Source organism: Megalops cyprinoides, chromosome 2 (assembly GCF_013368585.1).
Source record: "Megalops cyprinoides isolate fMegCyp1 chromosome 2, fMegCyp1.pri, whole genome shotgun sequence".
NCBI lineage: Eukaryota > Metazoa > Chordata > Actinopteri > Elopiformes > Megalopidae > Megalops > Megalops cyprinoides.
Genome location: NC_050584.1, coordinates 46,897,698 through 46,923,093, shown reverse-complemented (window position 1 = coordinate 46,923,093; position 25,396 = coordinate 46,897,698). Strand labels below are relative to the sequence as shown.

At 48.4% G+C, this 25,396-nt stretch overlaps 1 protein-coding gene across 2 annotated transcripts; it reads right to left on the bottom strand.

Annotated features, from left to right (window-relative positions):
- abl2 (c-abl oncogene 2, non-receptor tyrosine kinase) lies at positions 1 to 25,046 on the bottom strand. 2 transcript variants are annotated; one of them, XM_036521943.1, is made up of 11 exons: positions 24,473 to 25,046; positions 9,256 to 9,420; positions 7,424 to 7,719; positions 6,624 to 6,896; positions 6,198 to 6,282; positions 5,847 to 6,024; positions 5,442 to 5,626; positions 5,053 to 5,205; positions 4,474 to 4,563; positions 3,909 to 4,094; positions 1 to 1,829 (listed from the first exon to the last, which is right to left on the bottom strand). In XM_036521943.1, exons 1-11 carry the CDS (start codon positions 24,684 to 24,686, stop codon positions 19 to 21), a joined length of 3,636 nt encoding a protein of 1,211 aa, XP_036377836.1. In that variant the 5' UTR covers positions 24,687 to 25,046; the 3' UTR covers positions 1 to 18. The 2 variants fall into 2 exon arrangements, with proteins under 2 accessions (XP_036377836.1, XP_036377837.1); XM_036521944.1 differs by lacking the exon at positions 24,473 to 25,046 and adding an exon at positions 9,919 to 10,113.
- Between the last annotated feature and the right edge of the window lie 350 nt (positions 25,047 to 25,396).

Genomic DNA, 25,396 nt, shown 5'->3' with positions numbered 1-25,396 from the left:
CGGTGGAGTGTGTGGTGGCTACCTCTGTACCACATCACTGATTTCCTTGATGCAGGTGTGCAAGTTGTCCAAGGCCGGGCTCTGTCCCAGGCCACCTCCGCCCGACGAGGACGCCCGCAACTCCTGCAGGCTCAGTTCCAGTTTGCCCACGGCCTCCCTGAAGGCGAACTTGTTGCGCATCTGCGGGATGCAGTCCACGTAGCCGGAGCAGTAGTCCAGCAGCTGGTGGCCGGCGTCCAGCACCTGGCTGCTGGAGGAGGGCTCGGGGCTTCCGTGCAGGGCGCTGCTCAGGCACTCCGCGCACTCCAGCAGGGCCTCCTTGCTGATCTTCTCCAGCGGCACCCTCTCCGCCTGCTGCCGAGTCCGCCGCAGCGCCACCTTGGCGCCCCCCGCGGGGGTGGAGGGCGAGGGGGCGGTGCTGGCGGCACCGTTGGCCATCTTGGTCGGGGTGGCGCCGCCGGCGGACGCGGAGGGCGAGGAGGTGGCGGAGGGCGGCGGAGGCACTTGCGGTGGCGGCACTGACGGTCTCCCCCCTCCCCCTCCCCCTCCCGCCCTCCCCGGCCGTCTGAGGCTGTCGCCGTTCACCTCCACGCCGGCCTGCTCCTCCGCCCCGTCGCCGCTGTAGTTGGAGGAGGGGTGCTGCAGCAGGCGCAGGGTGGGGGGCGGGGGAGGGGCGCACTTGGGCTTGACCAGCCTGGGCCGGTCCCGGTCAGCCTGGTGCTCCGACAGGAGCTTGAAGCGGTTCCCCTGAGAGTCCACGCCCACCAGGTGCACATCGGCGGGGCTGTGCTTCAGCGTGGGCGAGATCAGCACCGGCACCTTGTGGTTGTGGGGGGTGGTGGACGGGCCCAAGCTGGTCGATTTGGAGGGAGAGGCCCACCCCTGCCTGTCCTGCACCACCGCCTCCTGCCCTTCCCTCCCCCGCGAGTGGCCGTCTGAATCCGCTTCGCCTCCGACCCCTGGCGCCCTCAGCGCCGTCGCCGCCCCCGCCCCGCTCGCTCCCCCTACCCCCCGGGGCAGCAGCTTGGCCTTGGGCCGGTCCCGGATCTGTGCCGTGCCCTCGTCCAGCTTGCGCAGGAGGGCCTCGGAGGAGCGCGTGGCCCCGTTCTCCGGCTGGGAGGTGGTGGAGGCGGTGCGCTCCAGCGGGGGCTTGCTGCGGTTCCTGGGCAGAGTGAGGGCCATGCGCTCCAGGTCCGGCAGCCCAGCTGACATGGAAGAGGTGGAGTTGGACCTAGGGAAGGGCTTGCTCCCCCCGCCCCCGTCCTCCGCCCCGGACGGCTTTCCAGTCCGCAGCCCCAGGGTCTTTTTTATGAGACGGGGGGTGAAGAACCCTGCCAGCCCCGCCCAGCTGCTGCTGCTGCCGCCACTGCCAGCCGCCGGAGACGGGGCCCCGGCCCCCGCGCCCCCAGCTGCGGAGGTCTTCTGTCCGAAAGTGGCCCCGCAGCAGCGCGACTGGATGTGGTTTCCCTCACCGTGGGACGGAGAAAAGCCCAGCCCGTCCGCCTGGGGCAGCGGAGGGGGCGGGGCGAAGTTGGCGAAGCCGGCTGTGGGCTCGTACTTCTTGTGCGGCTGGTTCTCCATCTCGCGGAAGGAGCTGCTCCTCTTGGGCGGGGTGGGCAGGCTCTGCTGCGGCTGGGCGGAGGAAGACGAGGACGAGGAGGAGGACTTCTTCTTCATGAAGGAGCTGAAGAAGCCGGCCTTGCGGTCCCGTGTGAACGTGGTCTCCTGGGAGTCCTCCAGGAGGCCGCTGGGGGATTTGTCACGCTGCTTGCGGGGCAGCGCGGGGGAGCCTCCGGCACCATCACCCATCAGCAGGCTGCTCACGAGGCCTGGGGAGGACACAGAGCAAAGCTGAAGAGAGAAAATTCCCTCCCTCCTCACCTTCTACCGCTTCTACAGTACCAGTGAAAGGTTTGGACACACCTACCCACACGTACCAAGAGTAAAGACATCAAAACTACAAAATAACACAAGTGGAATTATGCAATGACCAAAAAAGCTTTAAGCAAATCAAAATTCATATTTTAGATTCTTCAAAGTAGCCAAAAATATATATATATATATTTTTTTTTTGGAAAGAAATTTATAAACAGGCATCAACTTCACTATTTATATTTGTCTAAGAAACACATTTCAAGCATTTGAGCATAAGGCTTTAGATCAAAATGTCTTTGAATGCATGTTTCTCATTATCTTAAGTAGGTGTGTCCAAGCTTTTGGCTGTTACTGTAATTCAGCTGACATTCTAACCTTTAATAACATCAGCACAGCTACCCTTAACCAGCAGAAGATATGGGTCAGTATACATGACAGACAGGACTACAACAGGAATGGGTGCAGCACAGAAAGTAATGGATTCTTGCCAATCCACACTGCATTGATACCATGGGGGACATTCACTGCTTATACCACAATGACCCAGACTCCAACGGCATGAAATTTATCTCCAGTCAGATGACCTTAAGCCATTTTTGGAGGTTGATTCATTGTGCCTCATGCCGTATGGATTTAAAGCAGAGCGAAATGAATGTTTGATGTAACGCTGTACCGTGGTGGCATGAGGGAGTTACACGACAGGGAGAGTGTGTGTGCATGTGTGCACTCGACTTGCCTGCTTTACAAGTAACAGGCCACAGTTACACAGGGGTTAATGAATTCTCTAAGCTTTCTTACTTTCCTATCTTTATAAGAAGAATGTGTTACATCTGAAAGAAAACTCTAGTCTACAGAGCATTTGACACTGTTTCAGTGTTTATGCTTTGGTAACTTCCACAGTGTAGTGGAATTTAGGGGGGTTGTAGGGGGGTTTCTTGACATTTTGAGGGTAGGGAATTTCAGTTCTCCAAATCATTCACCACCTGCCACCATCGTGTGCATTTTATTTCAAACCACTGAAATGAGTCTGAGACCAGGACAAAAGGGACAGATAGAGAGCCATATATTGACTGTCTGCCTTATACGTCTGCCTATGAAGTGACTCAGGGGTTTCTTGACAGAGGAGTGATATATGGAGTCATATTTACTGTAGAAAATCCAATGTGCACTCAGGTGAAGTCTTTGATACTTAACTTGCATGTAATATGAACTAAAAGTACTGAAAAAAACTTTATTTAAAATGAGTCATTTAAATACATAAATATGTAAATAACTTAAGCAAAAAAAATTTGAACCGTAATAAATATTAAATACATTCATACACAAATACTTACAGAGAGAAGAGAATAAACAAGGGAATTTTAATCCATGAGAGAGTACAAATGCAGTCATTGGTTGTAAATGCAGTTTGGGGTTTGGGGATACCATGCTACAGGCAGGGACAAACCAGCAAGCACTGGGTGAGGTTTGTTATGTCCTCACAAGTGGTACAAAGAACAGATGACTGTACACACACAGGTATGCACACCAGCTCAACAAAGGCGTTAGATGAGCAAATTAATGTGAGGTGAGAAGGTTCATCAGGCATGCAATGCTTGAAAGACACAGTGAATAGGAGCTGGTGAGAGCTATAGGGTACCTGCCTGACATCCCTCCATTTAAAAAAATGACCTGACCCAAACTGAAAACTATCACCACGGAATGATAACTGAGTAAGCATGAAGTCCGTGCAGTTCTCTTCAACTCTATGATTTCCACTGTAAACACCAGCGTGCATTACTTAAACCTACAAAGGAGGACTTCCCATTTCTTGTAGACAAAAACATACACCAACTGAATATAGTGTGGACAAAACTCCAGGAATTACATTTTCTAACATTATATTAATGTAAGAATTTGAGGAGGTGTGCTATGATGAATCACGTTTGTGCCGGGGCACAGCGGACACTGCCGTAGCCCGTATCCTCAGGGCATCTCTGGCAGACACACTGCTGCCATTCTCTTCAGCCTGCGGCGGGGGCGTGCTGGGGTACCTGAGGGGCTGCCGTGTCCCGGGGGGTCCTGCCTGCCGTCCAGCCCCCCCTCGATGTTCTCCTTGTTCTCTGTGTGCTTCTTTAGCGTGCGCGATTTGGAGGGCAGGAGGGGCAAGTCGGGGCCGAACGGGTGCGCTGGCATGGAGGGGCCGGAGGAGGCCGTCTTGCACAGCTCCTCGGCCACCTCTGTGGCGGGGGCACGAGTACAGGACAGGAACAGTCATTACATTATTAACGTTACTGGCATTTAGCTGACACTCCTATCCAGAGCAACTTACAAAGGTTACAATTTTTTTTACATGTTACCCATTTACACAGCTGGATATTTACTGACGCAATTCTGGGTTAAGTACCTTGCCCAAGGCTACAACAGCAGTGCCCCAGTGGGGAATCTAAACGGCAACCTTTCGGGTTCGTATCGAGCTCTGCTCCTTACCACTACGCTACACTGCCGTCAGGTCATTTAGACCCGGCCCTCAGGTGCTGCTCAGCACTGCTGAATATTCTGGAAATACTACGAAATGTGCTGGGCAGTAGAGAGTGTTGGCGCTCTGTATGGCTGTACCTTCAGATATGCTGGAGTCGTGGAACATGGTCTCAAAGGCCTGATGTGTCTCAGCAAAAGATGGTCGGTCCAGGGGGCTCCACTGCCAGCCTGAAGACATGCACAGAAACAAGTGAGCTTGACCAATGGATATATTAACATGCTAATGGCAGGGCTGATTACTATCGGAGAAATTAACACTGTCTAATTACTGAGATTGTGACCTTTTAGGCTTCGTTAACATTTTCTTTTAAAATAAAATGGTGACTGCCAAGCTGCCTTAATTTGTATGAGTGTTCACAGTGAATGCCGAATAGTGGAATTTGTATGTATACATGTATGTATGTGCATGTTTATATATGAAAGCACTCTCATACTGTTTGAATGTGTGTATGTGTGAGTCTTCATGTGTGTACAGAGGTACTCACTTTGGATTGGAATGCGTGCGTGTCTGTGTACATATTTATGTGTACAGAGGTACTCATGATCTGTCTGAAAGTCTATGTGTGTGCATGTGTGTTTGTGTGTGTGTGTGTGTGTGTGTGTGCATGTGTGTGTGTGCGTGTGCGTGCATGTGTGGACGCACAGATATATACTCACAGGCTCTCATCAGCTCGTACACCTTGGGGGGACACCCCTCAGGCTGCTCCATACGGTAGCCCTTCTCCAGCAGGTCGTACACCTGAGACAGGTCTATGCCCGGGTATGGCGACATGCCATAGGTGGCAATCTCCCACAGCAGCACTCCGAACGCTTGGATCAAGAACAGATCACACAGTGATACAAATGCCATCTACCATATACAGCTGCTAAAAGCACTCTCAAAGCAGCATTTCCTTCAAAATATGGATTAATAGTGATGTTTGGCTAGTTCAGCACCATTTTTTCAATCTCTAAACAGGCTTATCAAATCAAATTCCTTATCAAATCCTGCAACATAAAACATGTGACTGTAAGTCCGTCATTGCCTTGTTCCTCCGCCCACCTACCCCAGACGTCGGACTTGATGGAGAAGGTGTTGTAGGCCAGGCTCTCGGGGGCGGTCCACTTGATGGGGAACTTGGCCCCCGCGTGTGCTGTGTAGGTGTCTCCAGTCATCAGCCGGCTCAGCCCAAAGTCTGCCACCTTCACCACATGGTTCTCACCGACCAGACAGTTCCTCGCTGCCAGGTCCCTGACACAGAGAGGGGGAGGGATCACAGTAAGTTCAAACGTTCTGTTAGTTCAACCTATCAGCTCACAAAGCATCCTAAGGCTAAGACTCCACAGTAAATACCCACCTGTATAAATGGATATCATGTAAAAAAACTGTAACCTATGCAAGTTGCTCTGAATAAGAGCTTCTGCTAAATGACAATAATGTAATGTGTTGATGTGCGAGGACAGCGTCTCACCTGTGGATGAAGTTCTTCTTCTCCAGGTACTCCATGGCGGAGGAGATCTGCGTGGCCATGTAGAGAAGCACCACGGCGTTGACCTCCTCGCGGTCACACTCTCGCAGGTAGTCCAGCAGGTTCCCATGGGGCATGTACTCGGTTACGATGTAGAAGGGGGGCTCCAATGTGCACACACCTACGCAGGGGGGAGAAACACACACGTCACTTCCACCCTTCCAGAGAGAACATCCATTCTCCATTCTCCTGGGGTACACAAGAGTGACAATACACTCAGTGGGCCATCTACATGGGGAAAATCAGTGACCCATCAGTGGGATGAACACACAGGTACCCTTCAAAGATACTGACCTAATAGCTGCACCAGGTTTGGGTGTTTCACCTCCTTCATGACTGAGGCTTCTTTTAGGAACTCCTCCACCTCCATAGTGTCCTCCTATCAGACAAAAGACAAAATCCTTTTATATCACTAAAAGCACAATTTCTACTCAATATACTCAAAATCTACTAATATAGCTTTTTAAGTGCTGAGTATGAGTACATCACAGACTAGATCCCATGCACTGCATTTCAATTGCTAGAGAGAGAATAATGTAATACAAGGTTTAGCCACTAGGTGGTGATCAACAACCATAAAATGCATAGACGTCGCATGATTCAATTATTCTGAAGAGGCAGCAAACCAGAGACTGAGAGCTTCTTGACAACAATAATTGAGAAGATACACAGAGAACAGAACAGAGATAATATAGTCACATGATCAAAAGAGTGGCCCACCTTGAGTGTCTTCACAGCTACGGTCAGGTTGTACTTCTTCCAGACCCCCACGTAGACCTCTCCGTACTGGCCCCCGCCCAGCTTGTGCTTCATGGTGATGTCAGTGCGCTCCATCTCCCACTTGTCGTGGATGGGCGACACCCCGTACACCGTGGGCTTGTTGCACTTGGGCGCGGGGTAGTGCAGCGTGGTCACCAGCCCGTCGGCCACCGTGGAATGATGGTGCACCAGCTCGGCCAGGGTGCTGAAGCGGCTCTCGGCTGTCACGTATACCTGGAGGAGGGGGCAGAGGCGTCATTAGAAAGGGGCATGGTGTGATGAATTATTATTTTACATGTAGTATGCGTTTTGGTTTCTGTGATCTAGTGGCTGAAGTATGGTAGTATACTTGGCTTCCCTTGCCCAGTCAGGTTTCGCAAGCTAACTTGTGGTAGGGCTTGTACAGTGCTATGCTCACACTCACTGGTCTGGGAGTGGTGTTAGCCTGGTCTGACACTGTTGCTCATTCAGCTGGAATGGATATACTAATGTTCTATTCTTCTGGACGTCACTCTGGGTAACACTGTCTACTAAATGAATGTAATGTAATGTAATGACAAATCTATACAACATTCAACCTGGACTGGCCTGAGGGTTAGGGATGAAGAAATATATCAGAGTGGGTGGGGACTAGGAAGACCAGCGAACTGCAGAGGAAGAGGGGGAGAGAGAGAGTGAGAGAGAAAGAGCAGGTTCGAGTGGGAGAGACAGAGAGGACCCGTGCCCTCCTCTCCCCGCCCCGTTCCCATCGTGCCCCGCACCTTGCCGTCGGAGGCGGTGTTGATGCGGTAGTGGTAGACGCGGCCCTCGTAGCGCAGCGAGATGGACAGCTGGCCCGGGCTGCTCTCGCTCTCCCGCACCAGGAAGCTGCCGTTGATGAGGCTGCTGAGCAGGTACTCGGCGGCGCTGCGCGACACGGGCCCGTGGTACCAGCTGTGCTTCTCCAGGCTGTTCACCGGCGTGATGTAGTTGCTGGGCACCCAGCCCTGGCCGTTCTTGGAGCGCACCTCGCTCCATTCCCCGTTCTGGTTGTAGCCCAGCACCCTGAGCTTCTCGCCTGGCGCAGGGAGAGAGGAGGAGGCACAAAGTCACACGAACGGCCCAGGGCCTCTTTCACAGCGGACTTTGTCACACGACGAAAAAGAACACACGAACTTTAATCACGACCGCCATGTTCTCTTTTTCACCAAAACCTCCCCGCAACTCTCCATACGCCCCTTCACAATATGAGCCCCCTTTTCCCCTTCAGTACAGGGTGATAAGTGCGATCATATACATATATAGCCTTTGTCCACCTGAATATAACACAACCAGTAATACAGTACAAGGCATACATATATAATAATGTACTTTTAACATCAGAAAATTAACAGACTTGAGTGCTTAACCCAGCATTATCAGCGTCCATACTGAAGTTTTTCGTCACTGTTGTGGCAAATATGTACACCACATACCACAGGAGTGACATTCAGAGGGTAGCACCGCAGATAAACATGAGCGATTTATTCTCCTGCGTTTCCTGCCAATGACATCAGCAGCGGGGGCGTGGAGGTAGGGCCATTAATGGAAAACCTAGTACTCAAACCAAGAACTGGGCTGTGGCTGTGGTCACAGGGAGGAGAGAGACTGGAGGCTGACAATCATCAGTTAAAGCATCAGTAAGTACTCTGTACGCTGTGGGGAGAGGGCTGGCAGCCAATCAGACCGTGCCACCCCTCTCTGCTCTGCCCAGGCTGCTTGACGCCACAGGGACCGATCTCAGCGCAGACACGTGTGCCGCACTAAAATGCTCGGCGTTTACGCGCCTCTCAACGATCGGACGGCCCAGGCGCGGGCCCAGGCCCACGCCATGCCCCCCTCCCTGGCACGCAGCGAGAAACAGTGAATGTCAGACGCCTCGGCCATTACCCGTCCCGGGCATCGTATCGATCTGACGCAGCGATTGGGGAGGGCAGTGCTGCTAATCCCCTCCCCTTGATCACCCACCGCTGTGTTTACCCACCTGCCGTTTGCCGGAGCAGAAAGGATTACGCATTTAAAAGCGCATTAGAGACAAACAAGGGTGTGGGGAACGCTTTGGTCTCGCGCTCCCTGTGACTCACAGCCAAAGCACAGATTCCCTTTCAGGGAGGGGGAACCTGGAAGCACTGAGTAAGTGCAATGTTACTTCACTTTTTTACTTTTTGACTTCAGTTAAAAAGGAGAGGCGCATTCCCTCCAGATATGTAGTATTTTAGGCGCGCACACCCCCCTCCCCCCCAAGCAAACTCTCTTTGATCGCAGAGGGCTGCCAGAAAGAACAAGGACAAGGCTGATAAAACAACAAACAAAATCATATACAATTAGGGGAATGGGATTATAATTAGCTGCCATCTTCAATTTGCTGGCTGGAACTGGTGTGATGAGTTTTTTTTTTTTGGGAGATGGTTTCTGGGAGTGCAGCGAAAGAACCCCCCACTGGGCACTCCACATGCCTCTGCGCATGTGTCACTATCGCATACTGGGAGTTTTGTTAAGGCGTGGGAGAGAGAATGATGCGGAGGCCGGCGTTGTGCAATTCAGTGGTCACAAAAGTCCTTTCAGAGTAAAATACCTTTGGTGATGCTCAGCGTGTTGTCACCGCTGGCGACGAAGTCGTAAAGTGCAACGAAGAGGTTGGGGTCGCTCTCGGCCGCGCCCAGCAGGTTCTCCTTGGAGCTCCAGCGCACTGCCTCCGTCAGCGCCGCCGAGTCCAGGCCGAAGGGCCGGTGGAGGGCTTCTGCAGGGAGAGCGAGAGGAAGAGGGGGTGTGAGGAGAGCAGGGTCTGTGAGCGGACAGTGATACCCGAGGAGGGCTGGACCCTGCGAAGGCAGAGTGGAGGGCAAACGCAACATCAGGGAAAAGCAGCGAGACACGTGACTGAGCGCACCATCCAAAACGGCGGACATTTTCCAGACCACTACCGATTTTAAAAATGACAGTTTAACGCTGACATTTATGAAATGTATTGTATTCTCTGACCCTGCTCTCAATGAGTTCCGGCAGCTCAACCTAAGCATACCTTGACCAAGCACAACCTGCCCGCAAATGCAAACTTTCAACGCAAAGCCACTGCAGTCCTTAAACAGATAAACAGTAACTACCAGTTACATAAAACTCCACCACATTTCCCAGTACTGTGGAGCATGTTCAGCAAACAATGTCAATGGCATGAGTAGATAAAGAGGCAAGTTGTGTCCTAGGCTGAGTCTGGGGCCGGGGGCCTCCCGCAGGGTACCTGAGAGGTGGTAGCTGTAGCTGTGGCTGTCTACATCCTCAGGCCTCGGACAGGGACAGCCCGTCAGCCTGATCCACTCTTCCTCAAAGCTGCTGGAGGGCGGTAGGGTCCGCAAAAGCATACTCTGTCAGTCCTCTCTCTCTGAGAAAAAATTCCCTTGCTTCCAGAAAAAAGAAACCTCTGAGCTTGACTTGCCCTCACAGGAAGTTTCTGTGCTTGTCTCTTTTTCCATGGCCTGCCTATATAGACTACAGGGCCTGGGGGAGTGGCTCTGAAAGCGGTAGGAAAGATACTGTAGCCCTCCACGCCCACAACACATGCCTTCAAAGTGTACCCAGCAACCTCGGCAGCATGTCTGGGCAGCTGTGAGCTCAGATGGCGGTGGGGGCAGAAGGAAAGGGGGGGTGGACAGCGTGTATGAGAGACAGCCAAGGAAGATAATGGTCCACCACTCCGGCATTACAGGTAAACAGTCCATCTAGGTTTTTGAGAAAGGAGAAAATCTTACAGAACACAGCAACAGTGTATCATTATGTAACAGATCACTAATTAGACCTGTTCTAAAACAACACTAGTCCAGTACTTTTGTAACAAGGTGGATACACCCAGAGTTGCCAGCAATAATTGAGGCCAGTAGCTGCATGATCATTCATTTGTGGCAGGGTTTCCAGAGAGGGGAGTAACAGCTGTGTACATCTTTTTAAAAAAGATTACAATATCTCAAGAAAACACACTGTCCATCTGAATCATTTTCAGAGGCTAGACCCGAGATACAGATTACACTAACAAATAAGAAAATGCCTGAGGCACTTCGGTTATCCAGCTTTTTCTTAAATTTTTATCCCCTAAGAGTGATGTCCACTGCATTCAGAGAAATATTTCAACAATGAGCAAACTGTATGTAAGCAGGGCCTTTAGAACCATCCTCAACCATCTCTGACCCACAACAAAATGCCAGAGAAGGCCTTCAATGTCAAAGTAGCCATAAATTAACAAAAAACTTGGAAAATTGCTAAGACGACGCTCTATTAAAAGGGGAAGATATTTTAACTATGTCTCAATCAATCAAAGACAACACTGTGTGGCATCAGCATGTATTTACCTGGGTCTAGTACCCACAATCCTTTGAGCAAACCAGCTACAAGTAACAATGATGCAACAAAGCAAGGCTCAGTTGTAACCTTAACACAGCATGCTGCTGTAGCCCAATCAGAATATCACCTACACTGGAACACAGAGCTGGTGTACCTCTGCTCCTAACCAGAATGCACTGGGGCAGAGTCCCAGTCACCTGGCTCAGCCACAACTCCCTACATATGTGAAACTTTCCAGTCACTCAGCCTTCCAGCATCCCTTTAAGCTGTGAGTGTGTGCCCATCGCTCTCCCTCAACAGCACCCGGACCCCAAAAGGCTTTTCATCCAGACAGACTGCAAACGCTCACATTCAGAGGAAAAACACGTTCATAAAGCAATGTTCCTCCGACTGCTGTTGTCCTGACCCAGACACTTCCATTACGACCTTTGATGTGGGTTAACAAGTCAGACTTTCCTGGGCCACAGACGTCGAAGCTAGATCCATGACTGCGATTCTCCATAGCAACCCCCTCCTCCGAAATGTCTCCCAGAGAGGAAAGTCGGGCTCACAGGGAGCGCTCCGGCAGACGCGTGTACTGGTTCACTTTTACGCAGCGCTGACCAGCTCCCTCCCCTCCCTGCCCCCCTTCCAGCCATGTCTCCAGCAGATGGCCAGACCTCTTTGTGAACCCCAAGCCTAACTCTGCATCCCCGGGGAAGGAGTGAGAGAGCTGGTAATAAGAGGTGGGTGCATACACTTCTGTTCTTTTGTTCTGGAAGGCCCTCTGGATAAGAGTGTCTGCTAAATGAATGTAATGTAATGTAGTGCAATGTAAGGGAGGGAACAGGAGACACTGCAGAACAGCACGGCCTTTCCCGTTTCAGACACTGCTGCTCTTGCAGTCCAGGCTCCTGAGAGCAATGCTGCCGGTACACAATGCCCACACCAGAGCTTCCTATGCTACACCAGCACAGCGTACTTCCTATCACCAGCATTAGGGACACTGCCAATGCATGGAAGTACACAGAATTGACCACCAGTTTTAAAATTTAATGAGCAGTTACAGGATTTTTGCTGAACAGACAATACAAAAGGAAACTATACTGAAACTTCACTTTGAAAATTACTTTCAGCTCAATGCAAACGTACTTTTCAAGTTAAATAATGTATTTGGAAATATTTCTGTACTTGTTAAGAACTGAAAAAAATGTCCCAGCCAGTAGGAGATCTCACACATAGTTGAATTAATCTAATTGTAGAAGGTTCTCAAATGTAATAGTCTCTACGCAAGGTATGGCGAGCAATATTCAACTTTCAACACAGGCGAGAAAAGTTTTACTTTTTGAAGATATTGATGTAAGGCTTAATGTATTTTTAAATCTTAATCTAACTAAAAGCAGAGAGAAAGTTTGCTTCCCAGTTTCTACAATGCTTACTGATGAAATAATCCAAGTACTGGGCCAAGTACAAGCCTAAGGAGTTGCCACTGTAATTCACCCAGGAAAATGGAAAAACTTCGACTAACTGGTTTCATTAAGCCGTATGATGTCAGCAACCCCCAGTGGCTTCTGGGACAAACTGGAGATGCCACAGTGCACTTGGTGAATTCACTTCAGTCAACAGATTACTTAATGCGCAAGTATGTGCAAGGACAACTGTTTAACCTGAGCTATGCAGCTACTGCCAGAAACAAGAACGTGCTAAACCAGAAATTACTTAAGTAATGAACACACCATAGCTGCCAGTGTTTCGTTTATTTAAAAAAAAAAAAAAACATTTCAGACGCATTAAAGCCTGCTAGCAAAGCACATTTAAAACAAAATTAATTCTGCCATCAAAAAGATACTGATGTACTGAACATCACCCATGGACCATTTCCTGATGATCAATACTGACAGTGTCATCCATTACAATGCACTCCCGTGTAAGACCAGCAAAAAGCTGCAGCTGGAGATTCTCCTCATTGCTGAAAGGGTGAGACAGAGAGGTGGTATCTTACAAGTGCCTACAATACCATCCAGTCAACAATACTATATTGATCAGACAGACATGTTACAGATTTATATAGCTGGTTATGATAAATTATAATTATAATTAAGCATTCTCACAGTAAAATAGTTTATCTGCATATTTAAATTGGTTTGGTTTATATTGGCTTAACGTAATTTTTTATTCATTTCTCTTTTGAATTATATATTATATTTTGACAGTATTTACAAAGTGTGTTTCATGGCAATAAAGCACCCTGACTTGAAGTGAGAGAAAACTCGGGAGAGGGAGAGAGGGACTGATCGCTCTTCCTATCCAATTCCTGCCCCATTTCCATAATCCATTCACTCTTTCACACTGGCAACGGATCCACTCATTCTTCCATTGTTCGAGATTCAAAAGACTGAGCGAGGCTTTGGGATGATACACCACTGGGAGGCAGCTGGGGTGCACATGAGGCATGAGGGGTTTATGTGCGAGTGTGTGTGTGTGTGTGTGTGTGTGTGTGTGTATATATATACACACGCCCATACACAGACACACATACATGGTATGTGCACACGTATGTGGTGTGTGTACTTGTAGTGTGAGTGGGTGTATTATGTGTGTGTATGCAGTGTGTGCGCTTGTAGTGTGTGTATCTGTGTGTATGCGTATGCATCCGGGGGAAAGGGGGGCTGTCTGGGGCAGGGGGCACTACTCCCTGGTGTTTGTGTATGAAGAGCAGGCACAAGTCCAGCAGCAGACAGCTGAAACAGTGGTGCAGCCTCCAGCCCTGCTGCGGCTCAATGGGGATATTGAGTGAACCACCCCCTGCAGCAGGCAGGCAAGCGCCCCTCTTGCAGCTGTCGGTAGCAGCTGAACCAGCACCTCTGCACCCCCTCCATCGCCCCATCACCCCCTCGCCGCACCGATCAGGGCCAGACAAGGCCAGGCCCCGGGGCCATGCTGCATCGACTCGTTCTGCCAGGCATGCCACAAGTGGCCAGCCCTCACACATCATAAACACCCCACGCACAATGGAGCCACTGACGTTCGGCAGTTCTGTCACTGGTATACCTGGATTAGACCCACACATGCCGCTCTGTAGCAAATGCAAAAATAGCTATTTAAGTCCCCTCTGTTTCCAGCAACGCGTTGGAGATACCAAGGATGAGGTTCTCTTCCACACTAAAGCTCCATGTTGCGCAGTGTGGGGTATTTGGATTGATTTCTTTACTTATTAACCACCTCAGCGGAAATTTGTTCGGTTTGGTTCTGAATGTGCTTCCAGAAACATCTCTATTTCCATATCCCTCACATCTTGACAAATACCCAGAGGTATAGCGTTTCCCTGTGTGAATTGTGTTGCACCCTGCAGTTCAGAGTGGAAAAACAAATTAATTGTCATGAAAGGGAAGAGTGGACTCCTGTGTTGCATAATTAGCCCAGATTTTCCTCGGAGCCCCACCCCGGCTCCGCACCTCCAGGTAATTGCCCCAGCGCTGCGGCTGCAGGCTCTGGGCCGCCCCTGTCTGCGGCTGCCTTCTGTGGGACTCGCAGGCAGACATTAAGCACTTGATTACGGGCCCGTCTACAAGCTTGGACCTCGAATCCTCAGCATGTTCTACAGCAGATGTTTTCCAGGCTTTGGAGCACTACAAGCAATTTGTCCATCACATGAGAATTACATAAGTCTTGCTTTAAAGGGCGCTGAAGAAGCATTTAAATACGCGTAGACACACTGTATTTGTTCGACCTGAACAACCTACTCCTGCTCAGACAGACAGGCAAAACTGACCTGTTTTAACAGGAGTTTTTCATAGGAAAGAGGCGAAATGATGTCAGTGCATGTGACAAACAGGAAGTCTGGGAAAGACTGAGATGGAACACTTCCTGTCTTCCTCCAGGCATGTGTGGGCTGGAGCAGAGCTCTGCTATTCCAATATACATGTCATTGTGTGCTGAGAATATTTTTAGCTACCATTAAAAAACACAATAGGACCATAAATACCTCCAGAACTATCACAGGTTTCAGACAAAGAGAAACAGGAAACGTGGACAATGAAACTAAACAAATTGACTTTTTTGTCAGGGAAAATAAGTTCATTTTGAAGGATAAAATCCCACGTTTAGTATTACTGGGGGAGCAGCTTCCTCCAGGTCAGAGTCTCAACAAGGAGAAAAGCCATTCTACGCCCTATAGATTCGCATGGAACCAGAGGGCCAAGCAAAGGAGCCAAAGTCAGGGCTGAAAATTTTATGATGTTTTCTCCCTGTCTCAGTGCCACTTTCATTCCTGGTGATGCAAGCATCTGAAAGTCCTGTACACTTTGGACACGGCACCTACGAAAAGGAGAGTCAAACCGGCAGTGCTGAAATAATAACTTACAGGCTAACTAAAGGCTAACACAAAGTCTGTACTTGGCCAGACTGTTCATGAAGGACATGGATGAGCTATCCGCTGAGAAGAAATGCAAATCTTGATGCCGCCTACTCCTGTTTAAGAGAATTAAAATTTGTCTTCATGTGCCAGCCGTCCGCAGTGAATCAATGGCAGTTTGACTCTTTTCACGCATGTTAAACTGGGATGATCGGTCCCTGGGCTGTCAGCACCGAGAGCCGGGCTTTGAAGAGTTGACGACAGAACAAAAAATAAATTATGTTATGTAAACAGGGTTCACGGTAATCATTGTAACACTAGGTAACAGCATCAGCGAATGTCAACCACCTAATTCGCCTACCTTTACTAATGTAATCAGTATGGACAATGGTACAATACAAACACACACAAAGAATTGCTTCTGAATCAGTCATATCTTCTTGGAGGTATACATTGTGTTACTTTGCACGTATGCTCAACCAGCCTACTTCCTCCCAATTCAGGACTTAATGAAGCACGTTTGTGTGTGTGTGTGTGTGTGTGTGTGTGTGTGTGTGTGTGTGTGTGTGTGTGTGTGTGTAGAGAGCTTCATGAAAGGAGGAGGCACCTGTATCATAATTCTGGGGTGGGGTGACCTCCTCCTACCCTCATAAATCTTTGGGAATGTAATTACACACCGGGGTGCCGGGAGACGCCTTGTACCGCATTCATCTGCGCTGTCCTCTGCCGTACACAGTAATTAGCTGCAGTCCGATCTGGAATGCGCCGGAGATCAGCAGCGACTAATGGGCCTCTCAGACCAGAGGCTGCCTCCCACTGTCCTGTAATTGGTTAATGTCCTGAGTAAGTGCGTCTCCCCCCCCCCCCCCCCCCCCCCCCGGGCGGGCCAATCGGACGGCCAGCTGAACTCTGAGATCACAGAGGCACCCTTGCGCCCTCCCCGCCATTCTGACATTCAGCTGCACTCCCAACAACTTTTTGCCCATTTACATTACATTATTGTCATTTTAGCAAACACTATTACCTAAAGTAACTTCCATAGGTTACAATTTATTACATGTTACCCATTTATACAGCTGGATATTTACTGAGGCAGTTGAGGGTTAAATACCTTGCCCTAGGGTACAATAACAGCGTCCCAGCAAGGAATCAAACTGGCAACCATTCGATAATGCCCCTTACCACTATGCTACACTGCCGCCATTTAATCTGGCAAACCAAAACCTGGCTCAACAGCAGGCTGAAGAGGGAGAGACAGGCAGAGAGAGAGAGAGAGAGAGAACACGTTTGGCTTGTTGGAACCAAGCATGCTGGGAAAATCCATCTAGTGCTGTGATTCACTTCACGTTTCTCACGTTTACTTCACATCCTGATGCCACTGCTTACATGACTGAACATCGAACTACAAAAGGAATCAACAAGAGTCTGAATTAAATTTATGAGAAATGCTATGACTGCCCCTTTCAGAGCCCCTCCAAATGATCATGTTCAGGAGCATGAATGTGCCCTCTCTCAAGAACATGGAGCTCACACACTCAGACGAAGTTTAAATAATATGAAGGGTAGACAAGTTTGAAAGCTGATCTGATGCCATGGCAGACTGCCATGTGATTCAAACTAGGCATTAGAATCCATCTAAATCATCTCTGTTTTCAGGATTACGACAGTCCGCATATTCATCCAGGAGGCCAGCATTTCCAAAACATTTCTGACAAACTCATTTTGTTGTAGCAGCGTGCCTCCAGGCTTCGGGAGGCTCAGGGGGGGCGGGGGGGGGGGGGCCGCGCTGTGGCATCCGTCTGAGATGTGCCAGCGTTACAGCATGCTCGGGGATACAGCACGAGGGAGTGGCACCAACCGCAAGAACAAGACCCTGCAAAGCCCTGGAGATGATCTGCTCGGATGGCCAGACCGTGTCGTAAATGAAGGGTTTGATTCTTGCCCAATCAGGAGAAGGGGGGGGGGAGGCGGGCCTGTCTGCTGTGCCCGCCCGCTGTCTGACTAATCAACGCTCTCCATCCCCTGTTCAGCGAGGATCATGTTCTTCACATTCTTTTCCTAAGTGTTTCCACGTCACCGGTGCAGACAAGCCCTCAACTCGGGCTCCTGTTGCTACAACAAAACACAGGACAGGGAACAGGACGTCTGAGCACACCTCATGCAGCGTCTTTCATGTTTCAAAGACAGAGCCCTCCTTTTTAATTGCGGCTTCAGGACCAGGGGCCCACCCCCTCAGCCCCGAGGCATGTGGTGAACCCCAGTTGCGTCAGTCCCACATACCCAGCGCGGCCTTCATCACTGAAAAGTGTTTAATTGCTCAAAACCCGGGAAACGCGAGTGGGAAGCACAGTTGGGAATTGACTTAAAAATTTAATTAATCCTGACTTCATTTAGTTCTTTGAGAGGAAAAAAAAAATCACCAGCAACTAATGTATCCCTGATCCTGGTGAAGGTGAAATCTGAAAATGTGGGCTGTATTTAATCTTCCCAGAGATTACACGCAGTAAGCTTTCAGTTCCTAACCTGATTAAGACAGTAGTAAAGTGTGGCGTTCTAATGGTGTAGTGATGAGTAAGGAGCCCAAATCAACCAGTTCCAACTGAGCTCAGCTCTGTCCAGAAAGGCAAGTGGAGAGACCTTCACTTTGTCATTTTCCACTACATAAATATCAATGAGAATCAAGGATTGGATAAAGCCTCATTATCATTCTAAAACAGAATTTTACTCAGGTTTACATGTAACAAATACTGCTCGAATTGGTCACGCACATATCAGTTACTACTACTCATTTTAAAACCACTACTAGCCAGCTGCCAAATGCCCAACTGCCAACTGTTCATAGCCAAGACTAGAGACGTACCAGCTCCATGTGCTTTGGCATTTTTCTCAGAACTAGTGTGGATGGAAATCTACCCTCAGGGGTCAGATTTGTGCTCCAACAGAACACTGACAATGAACCAACAACCTAGCCCAGAACAGGCATCTCTAAAATACAGGGAAACCTAGCTTCGACACCCTACGTCACCCCACCAAAGGAGAGACTTCAAGTGAGCGACAGCTGGGCTGATGAGGAATATCTGGGCCTTGCTTGAATGGATTACACTTTGCAGCTCTGTATGATTCATAGTGGCTTAAGTAGGACCAAGGTTAGAGGAACTGCTGTCTCGTTGGTGCCACACTCAGAGCCCGTCCTCCCATTACAAAGGGCACAAAAACCTGACAGCAGCCGAGTAACTGCTGCAGTATCAACTCACTGCAGCGCATTTTGTCATTTCACGAGGCCTGCAGTAACCCCTCACCGCACTGCATTTAATCATTTACAAGAACCTACAGCACCCCTCACTGCAGTGCATTTCACCATTTAACAGGGCCTGCAGTACCTCCTCGCTGCACCGCATTTCAGCATTTAACAGGGCCTGCAGTACCTCCTCGCTGCACCGCATTTCAGCATTTAACAGGGCCTGCAGTACCTCCTCGCTGCATCGCATTTCAGCATGTCTCTTGCAAACTTCTCTTTGCCGCTGTCCCCCCCATGACGAGCGCTGGGAGAATGGAGAAGGCACGGCTGGAAGCAGATAAAGGAAAGCGCGGGCTGTGAAGGAGGGAGATTAAAGGCGACTTGCATGCGATTAAACGGGAACTGCTGAAGTGGGAGGAGGGAAGGATTATCCCCAACGCAAGCTGTGCTCAATATCAACTCCACTCTCAGACTAATGAGAGAAACAAATGAGCGAGACGGGGAGAGTGATGGATTTAAGCTGGAGTTCGGGCAAAACCTGAAGTCAGTATGACAGTGCGTATAGAGATTCATTCTGGGGCGTGAGGGATCTTGTAAAAGACTGACACTAAACATACGGGAGAACACAAAAAGACAGAGCGACTGGTGGGCTGAAGAGGGAAAACCCAGCTGCGGGTTTAACAACAACACTGACTCCCGAAACAATACTGACTCCCAAGACAATACTGACTCCCCAAAATGAGGACAAGCTGACAAATTTACAAAGTGATCCCAATTTAGACTTTGCTAGATGCTACAACACATGAGAGAGAGAGTGCATGTTCTACTAGCGCCGATAAGTAAGACTCGCCTCCAGGACAAACACAGGCACACAATACACAATGACGTTTCCTTCACCATCTGCACCCACAACAGAAGCAATCAGTTTCTTTTTTCCTTTTCTAATCCTCTCTTTAATAAGAACAAAATGAGTTCTGCTGGGACGTGGTGGGGTTTGGGATAGTTAATGCAGCAGAAATTAACGGAGAATGAGTACAGCTTTAGACAACAGCCTCTGTGTTTGGCAGAGATGTGGAGGAGAGAAGGGAGAGGGATTTATCTGACTGCAAAAGTGGAGATATGCCATACGCATACAATGCGTAATCCATTGCCAAATGAGCTATGTGCCACACATTCTAGTAAAAATGCAGAAGAACATGCAACTGCTGGCTTCTAGTCATGAAAATAAAGGACACAGTGCCTTCTAGTGGTAGAGAGATGTAACTAAGGGGCTTGGCATTGAGACAGGACAAAATCCTTCTTAATTATTGTCCAAATCAAAACTCCTGTACTACATCAAACACTGTCTGATGACCAGACTAACCCTAAATCCACAAAATTCTTTCTAAATGTCTGTGTTGCACTGCTCGTTTTCTTCGAGGAACAACTACTTTCTGAAGCCTTCTCATATGTAAAAGTGGATTTGACAAATCCAATTTTAGCCATGATGCAAAACAGCTTATGTATTAGAGATAAACAGCACTTCCATCCTTTGGGCAGTTCATTTTAATTCAAGAGATTTGGAAGAATGCCAGTTTAGAATAAGCAATGCAAGGGGCAAGATAAAGAAGGGATGGTATTCCTCACAATTATCTTCTGAGAGCCCATTCCCTCCGTAATCTTTATATGATATCCTTTTTAAATTTATGGACCTATCCAGACTGGCAAGAGGACCAAACTCATAAGCTCTTAAGAATACCAGAACTAGGCCCTTCAGCATAGGAGGTGGAGAGACCATGAAATCTAAAGTAAACCCCTGAAAAAGTCCACCCTCTACCACAAAGCCTTTCACCCAGGTGGAGATATGCTACTTCCTTGAGTATGCTTGATTCATGTAAAGATCCAGAGGGTTCTGGGTTCAGATCCTGGCAGAGACAGAAACACTGTCAAAAATCTAGACATTTTGCCTTCATAAGGAGATACCGAAAACATTTTTTTCCAGAATCTGGAGTTTACGAGAGCGATAGGGGTGGTGGGCAAGCGAACATGTAAAAAGGTAACAATAAGCCGGGGTGACCTCACAGAGTGGTGAGTCATCATGCCTGAAGCGGGCGGTAAGGTGCAGACATCAGTTTGGGGAGCACTCTAGTGTCTCGGTGAGGTGACTCACTGTCTTTGGGAGAACAGGCACTTCTCCGTGACACAGGGGGAAGCACTCGGACAGACCGTGGCCTGAGCGTGAACACGAAGCCCAACACACGGTCACACACTGCGACAATCGCACGTTTTCAGGTTTTCAGTTCTCCACAGCTGCGCTCGCGAGAGGCAGAGCACCGCCACTACTCTGTTTGAATGCCACAGGCCGTGCCGAGCAGCACGCCGCAGTGGAGCCCACAGCACTGCCTCTGACAAAACCATACAACAGGCAACTGTTTGCGTTGACTCATTCCTGCAACACAAAGGTTCACAAAAAACCATAGGCTCTAAATCATTCAACTCTGTCCCACGTTTGAACAAAAATGTCGAGAAAATAATTTGGCACGGGCTGGCATCGAAGGGGATTTCGGAAATGCAATTCAATAGCAACATCTCTCTGCGGCTTAACAGAGGGAAGAAAGATTGAAAAGATTCAGCATTATAAAGCACTGACTCTACACCATCTTACAGACAGAAATTAAAACAAAACAGCTTTGTCTCCAAGTAATAATTTGGCAAAAGCAGACCCAGAATGATACCATTTGCAAAGAGCCATGAATTGTTCCATTTTTGATATGCTGATTGTTTACATTTAAAATCAAGCAGAATGTGTTTCAGCTGAAAGCATGTGTGATCTTGTGTAGACATCCATTTTGGAAAATCTGAGAATCCCCTCACCTCTATGATTTTACACACTGTATGCAACTTAAAATGGGGTACACTGCGTGAGGGGTCATTTCCCTATTTGTAGCCATCGCAGAGCACTGACAGCTTTGAAAATATTTTCTATCTTACTAATGATACAATAAAATGTTTCTTCCTAACATATCTTCTCAAGGTTGTCTCTAGCTGCTGAATGTCCTTGAATCAAACAAGCTTGCCATCTCTATGCAGACATGGTCCAATGTCTCTCACGGCACAGCCAGCCCCCCTTCAACTTGGGTCTTTTTAAAAAGCACTCTGAATTTGATCAACTCTAGTATTTCAAGTGAAACTGCAGCTCAACTACATTGTTGTATACATACATGCACACATACACACATCTGTAGTTGTTCATCAAGTATATGACAGGGCCTCTTCTGTGAGACTTAAGCTTCTAGATCCAAATGAGGTCCCTCCTTCACCTGACATTGTTGCATAATAAATGCCTGTGATTGACAGCTGTTCATGTGTCCTGGATTGTGGTGAGACACTGACACTCATGAGCTGTGACACTCAGGAACAATGTACCAGCCAGTGCTGACACCCCTGTCTGTCCTCTTTTGAAAAGGTTTGAAACCAGCCATCCTGCAACCTTGCCTTGAATACAGCTATAAAAAGGCACACTTGACATTTCAAAGAACAGACCGCATGCACATGCAGGTCTGTTTTCTTCCAGCTGAAGGGGTTCTTTGTTGTGAAGTGACAGGTTTCTCCTTGACTCTGCACAGTGCGTATGCTTTCACATTCCCATCACAGGGGACTGAGGAGAAGGTTCTGACTGACCTGGGCATGGGGCACAGGGGTGCAGTGTACAGCAGGGGCAGTGATGTGGATGCCATTTTGTTGCCGAGTCATCCTGCCAGTGTTACAATTATTACCATGCTTACCTCACAGCCTGAGGGAACTGTACCCCTCTAATAATGTTTGTGCAATTCACCGCAGTATTAACATGCAAGTAAATCAAAATCTGAAGTCAGTTAAGTTTATGACACAGGAATGTTGGCTGCAATTCCTCTGATATTATTCCTCTGGCATACATTAAATCCCTTTCGAAATAAAACTTTATGTTCAGTCCCTTTCTCTTATTTAAATGCCCCTGATCTAGTCATGTTGTCCTCACTTTCAAAGACTTAATCTGAGGTTTGTTCTTGGTACAAACTGAAGCAATTACTAGATTTCATGGCATTTTCTTTCCCTTGGGAAGCTGTAGTCTGCATTCGATCATTGCCTCTTCAGACTGCACTAACATGCAAAGGATTTTACAACGATTTCTGCTTCTTGTGTGAAACTTGACCTGACTCCCATCCGGAAAGTTTGAAAACAAGACCACTCTACTACCACTGTCACAATGCTACTGATAGGATGGCGGATATTTTGCCCATTTCATCAACTCCTCCACACTGAAGACAAGAACATCAGCAAGTTTCTGCAGAATGCAATTAGTCAGTTGAAAAGAGCCGAAGGAAACCACTTCAGTGTGAAACACGAGAAAGTGGTGGCGACCATAGACAGCTAATGGGGTAAAGTAGTGAGTGCATCCCCGGCAGTAAAGATCATTGTTTGGCGAGTGTCTCAGTATTGACAAAGAAAGGAACTGTCACTCCGGAGCGTGCAGCTGTGGAGCCGTGAAACGGCTCTTTATCCTTCCCCCCGTTTATTCAGAGGTACTCAATTGTTCCAATAAGTCTAGCCTATTCAGTCCAGTAAAATCAAATGATAAGCTCCCTCTCGAATGTGGTACTGACTACACTTAGCTGGGTGCTTACAGCATACAGTGAATGAACTAGTTATCTTGTCAAACGTGACTTGCTAGGTAGCTACGTGTTGGCACGTTGATCGTTTTAATGGCCTGAGGTTCCTAGTCAACTCCCCTCCACCCACCCTTAATTTTAAACAGCGTCTTGTGGTGGTCAGCCATCCTCAAATAACAGGGTTGTATATCTCACCTGTGGCTGGGTCATAGCTACCAATACTAATATGGCCAATGATGGGGTTGGTTAAAAAAAAAACGTGACACTGATCGTGTCGTCACTGGCTGCAGTTATCGACTGCATCGCTAGCTGGGTAATACAAGCCAATACAAATCTGCGTGCAGGTATTACGAGCTAGCGTGGTCAGACTAGCCTTGAAACTACTGTATTATACTGTAGTATCACCAGATCACTTTGGTTGTAAAAAAAAAAAAAAAAAAAGAAATACGTCGATTTCACGTGAAACAATTCAAAGCAGAAAACAGAAATATACCATGTAACATTAGCTAGCGACGTAAACCATCGATACAGTCGGTCACCTCGCTAGAGTAGGGAACCTAGGGAACTAACGTTAGATAAACCCATAATTTTATCCAGTGAGGCAGGTAACATTAGTTCTCAACACACAGATTTTCAAACTCTAAAGTAAAAAGTAACTAGCTAATAACCCAAACTAGCCAGCAATGTAGATAACATAGTATTGGCCAATTTAAATGAATCCAACTCTAAGCTCTATAGTTAAGGTTTTCCATTTGTTATACAGAAACTCAGATAAGTTAGCCAGCAAAGTAACTGGAATAGTATCTGAGAACTTCACCACCTAACGTTAGCTAAGCGGTTATCGAGCCAGCTAACTTGAACAATGAATATAGCGAACATTAGCCAGGTAGCTAACTTGCAATACTCCTCCTTCCACAGCTTTTAAAAAGCACACTTGATGAAGTGCAAAATACAGGTTCGTAGGTTGTCTGCTATCGAACAAAGCACTGGTTCACAAATAACCGCCCAGTCAACGCTAACGTTTGCTAGGTAAGCAATTCCTTGAACGCCATGGGACAGAAGCGAATGGCCAAGATAGTTAGCTTAGCCAGATGTAGTTCGCTTGCTAGCTAGCACTAGTCAGCAAGATGATTGTATGGATAACAGTAGCTTAGTATGGTCCGCTAGCTAATTGGTTGCTCAATCACCATTCCTCTTATATGGCTATTTCCATTAGCTTCACAACTTTGCCATGTAAACTGACTACAAAAACTGATCGTACCTGAGTGTTGGGTGAATATATTGATTCCCGGATCCGGCACGCTGACAGCGACAGCTCTGCCTGGTGGCGTCCCGGTAGTAGCAGCTTCCCGTGGTCTTCTCCCGGCGCTGCTCCCTCGGTTCGTCTTTCCCTGGTGCTGCTGTTGCGACTGCGGTTGAGGTGGCTGGAGCCCCGTCGAAGCCCCCTCCCCGACGCGGCCTACCTGTTGTCCCATATTCCCAATTCTGAGTAGAGATTCGCGGGACGTAACCCACCTCCCTCCTGGATCACATCCCCCAAGGCGGAACGGCCTATTCGGAATAGTATTCCTGAACCTCTCCTTCCAGTCTCGCTAACGTTAGCTAGCTAACGTGTAGTCTCGCTAGCAAAGCTAGCTCCCCCTCTCCAACGCGAACCCACCTTGCCTCCAACGGCAGCTAGCTAACGTGTGACAGATCGGTTTGTCCAACTATACGCTAACGGGCAGCGGGATCACGAGGCGGCACCGTTTTATTCCTCTGGCCCAGAAAGATCTAATTCCTTCAGGGTCGTTCAGTCTTCCTCCGGCCACTGCGCGCCCCCTCTGCAGCCGCCATCTTTACCGCAGAACAGCGCTTACTTTGCATTGGGGAGTCCACTATCCGGATCACTGATCTGTACGCCAGATCCGTCCGGTATACTACCTAAGCCCTCCCAGCCGCTAGGTGGAAAAACGGAGGACGAAGAGGAAATCACCACCAAGCTGTCTGGAATGGGCGTTGTTTGATAGCTTTACCGCTGGATAGATAACTCGCTTGGAAATGGATTAATGTTGCTCGCCAGCGTTACTATACTGACCGGTTCAATCACCGAGCATTCATCTTGTTCATAATTCAAGTTAGTAGGCTATTAGCCATTATTGTTCCTTAAGGATCATAAGAGGCTTGATTTCTGTAAGACAGAAGT

Bases quoted from the DNA above. Each gene is read 5' to 3' on its own strand.
- abl2 (XM_036521943.1), bottom strand. From the start codon at position 24,686: ATGGGACAACAGGTAGGCCGCGTCGGGGAGGGGGCTTCGACGGGGCTC. The intron at 6,283-6,623 runs GTGGGCCACTCT...TTTGTCTGATAG, and splicing joins TAGCTGTGAAGACACTCAAG to GAGGACACTATGGAGGTGGA. The intron at 5,627-5,846 runs GTGAGACGCTGT...TCTCTGTGTCAG, and splicing joins AAGAAGAACTTCATCCACAG to GGACCTGGCAGCGAGGAACT.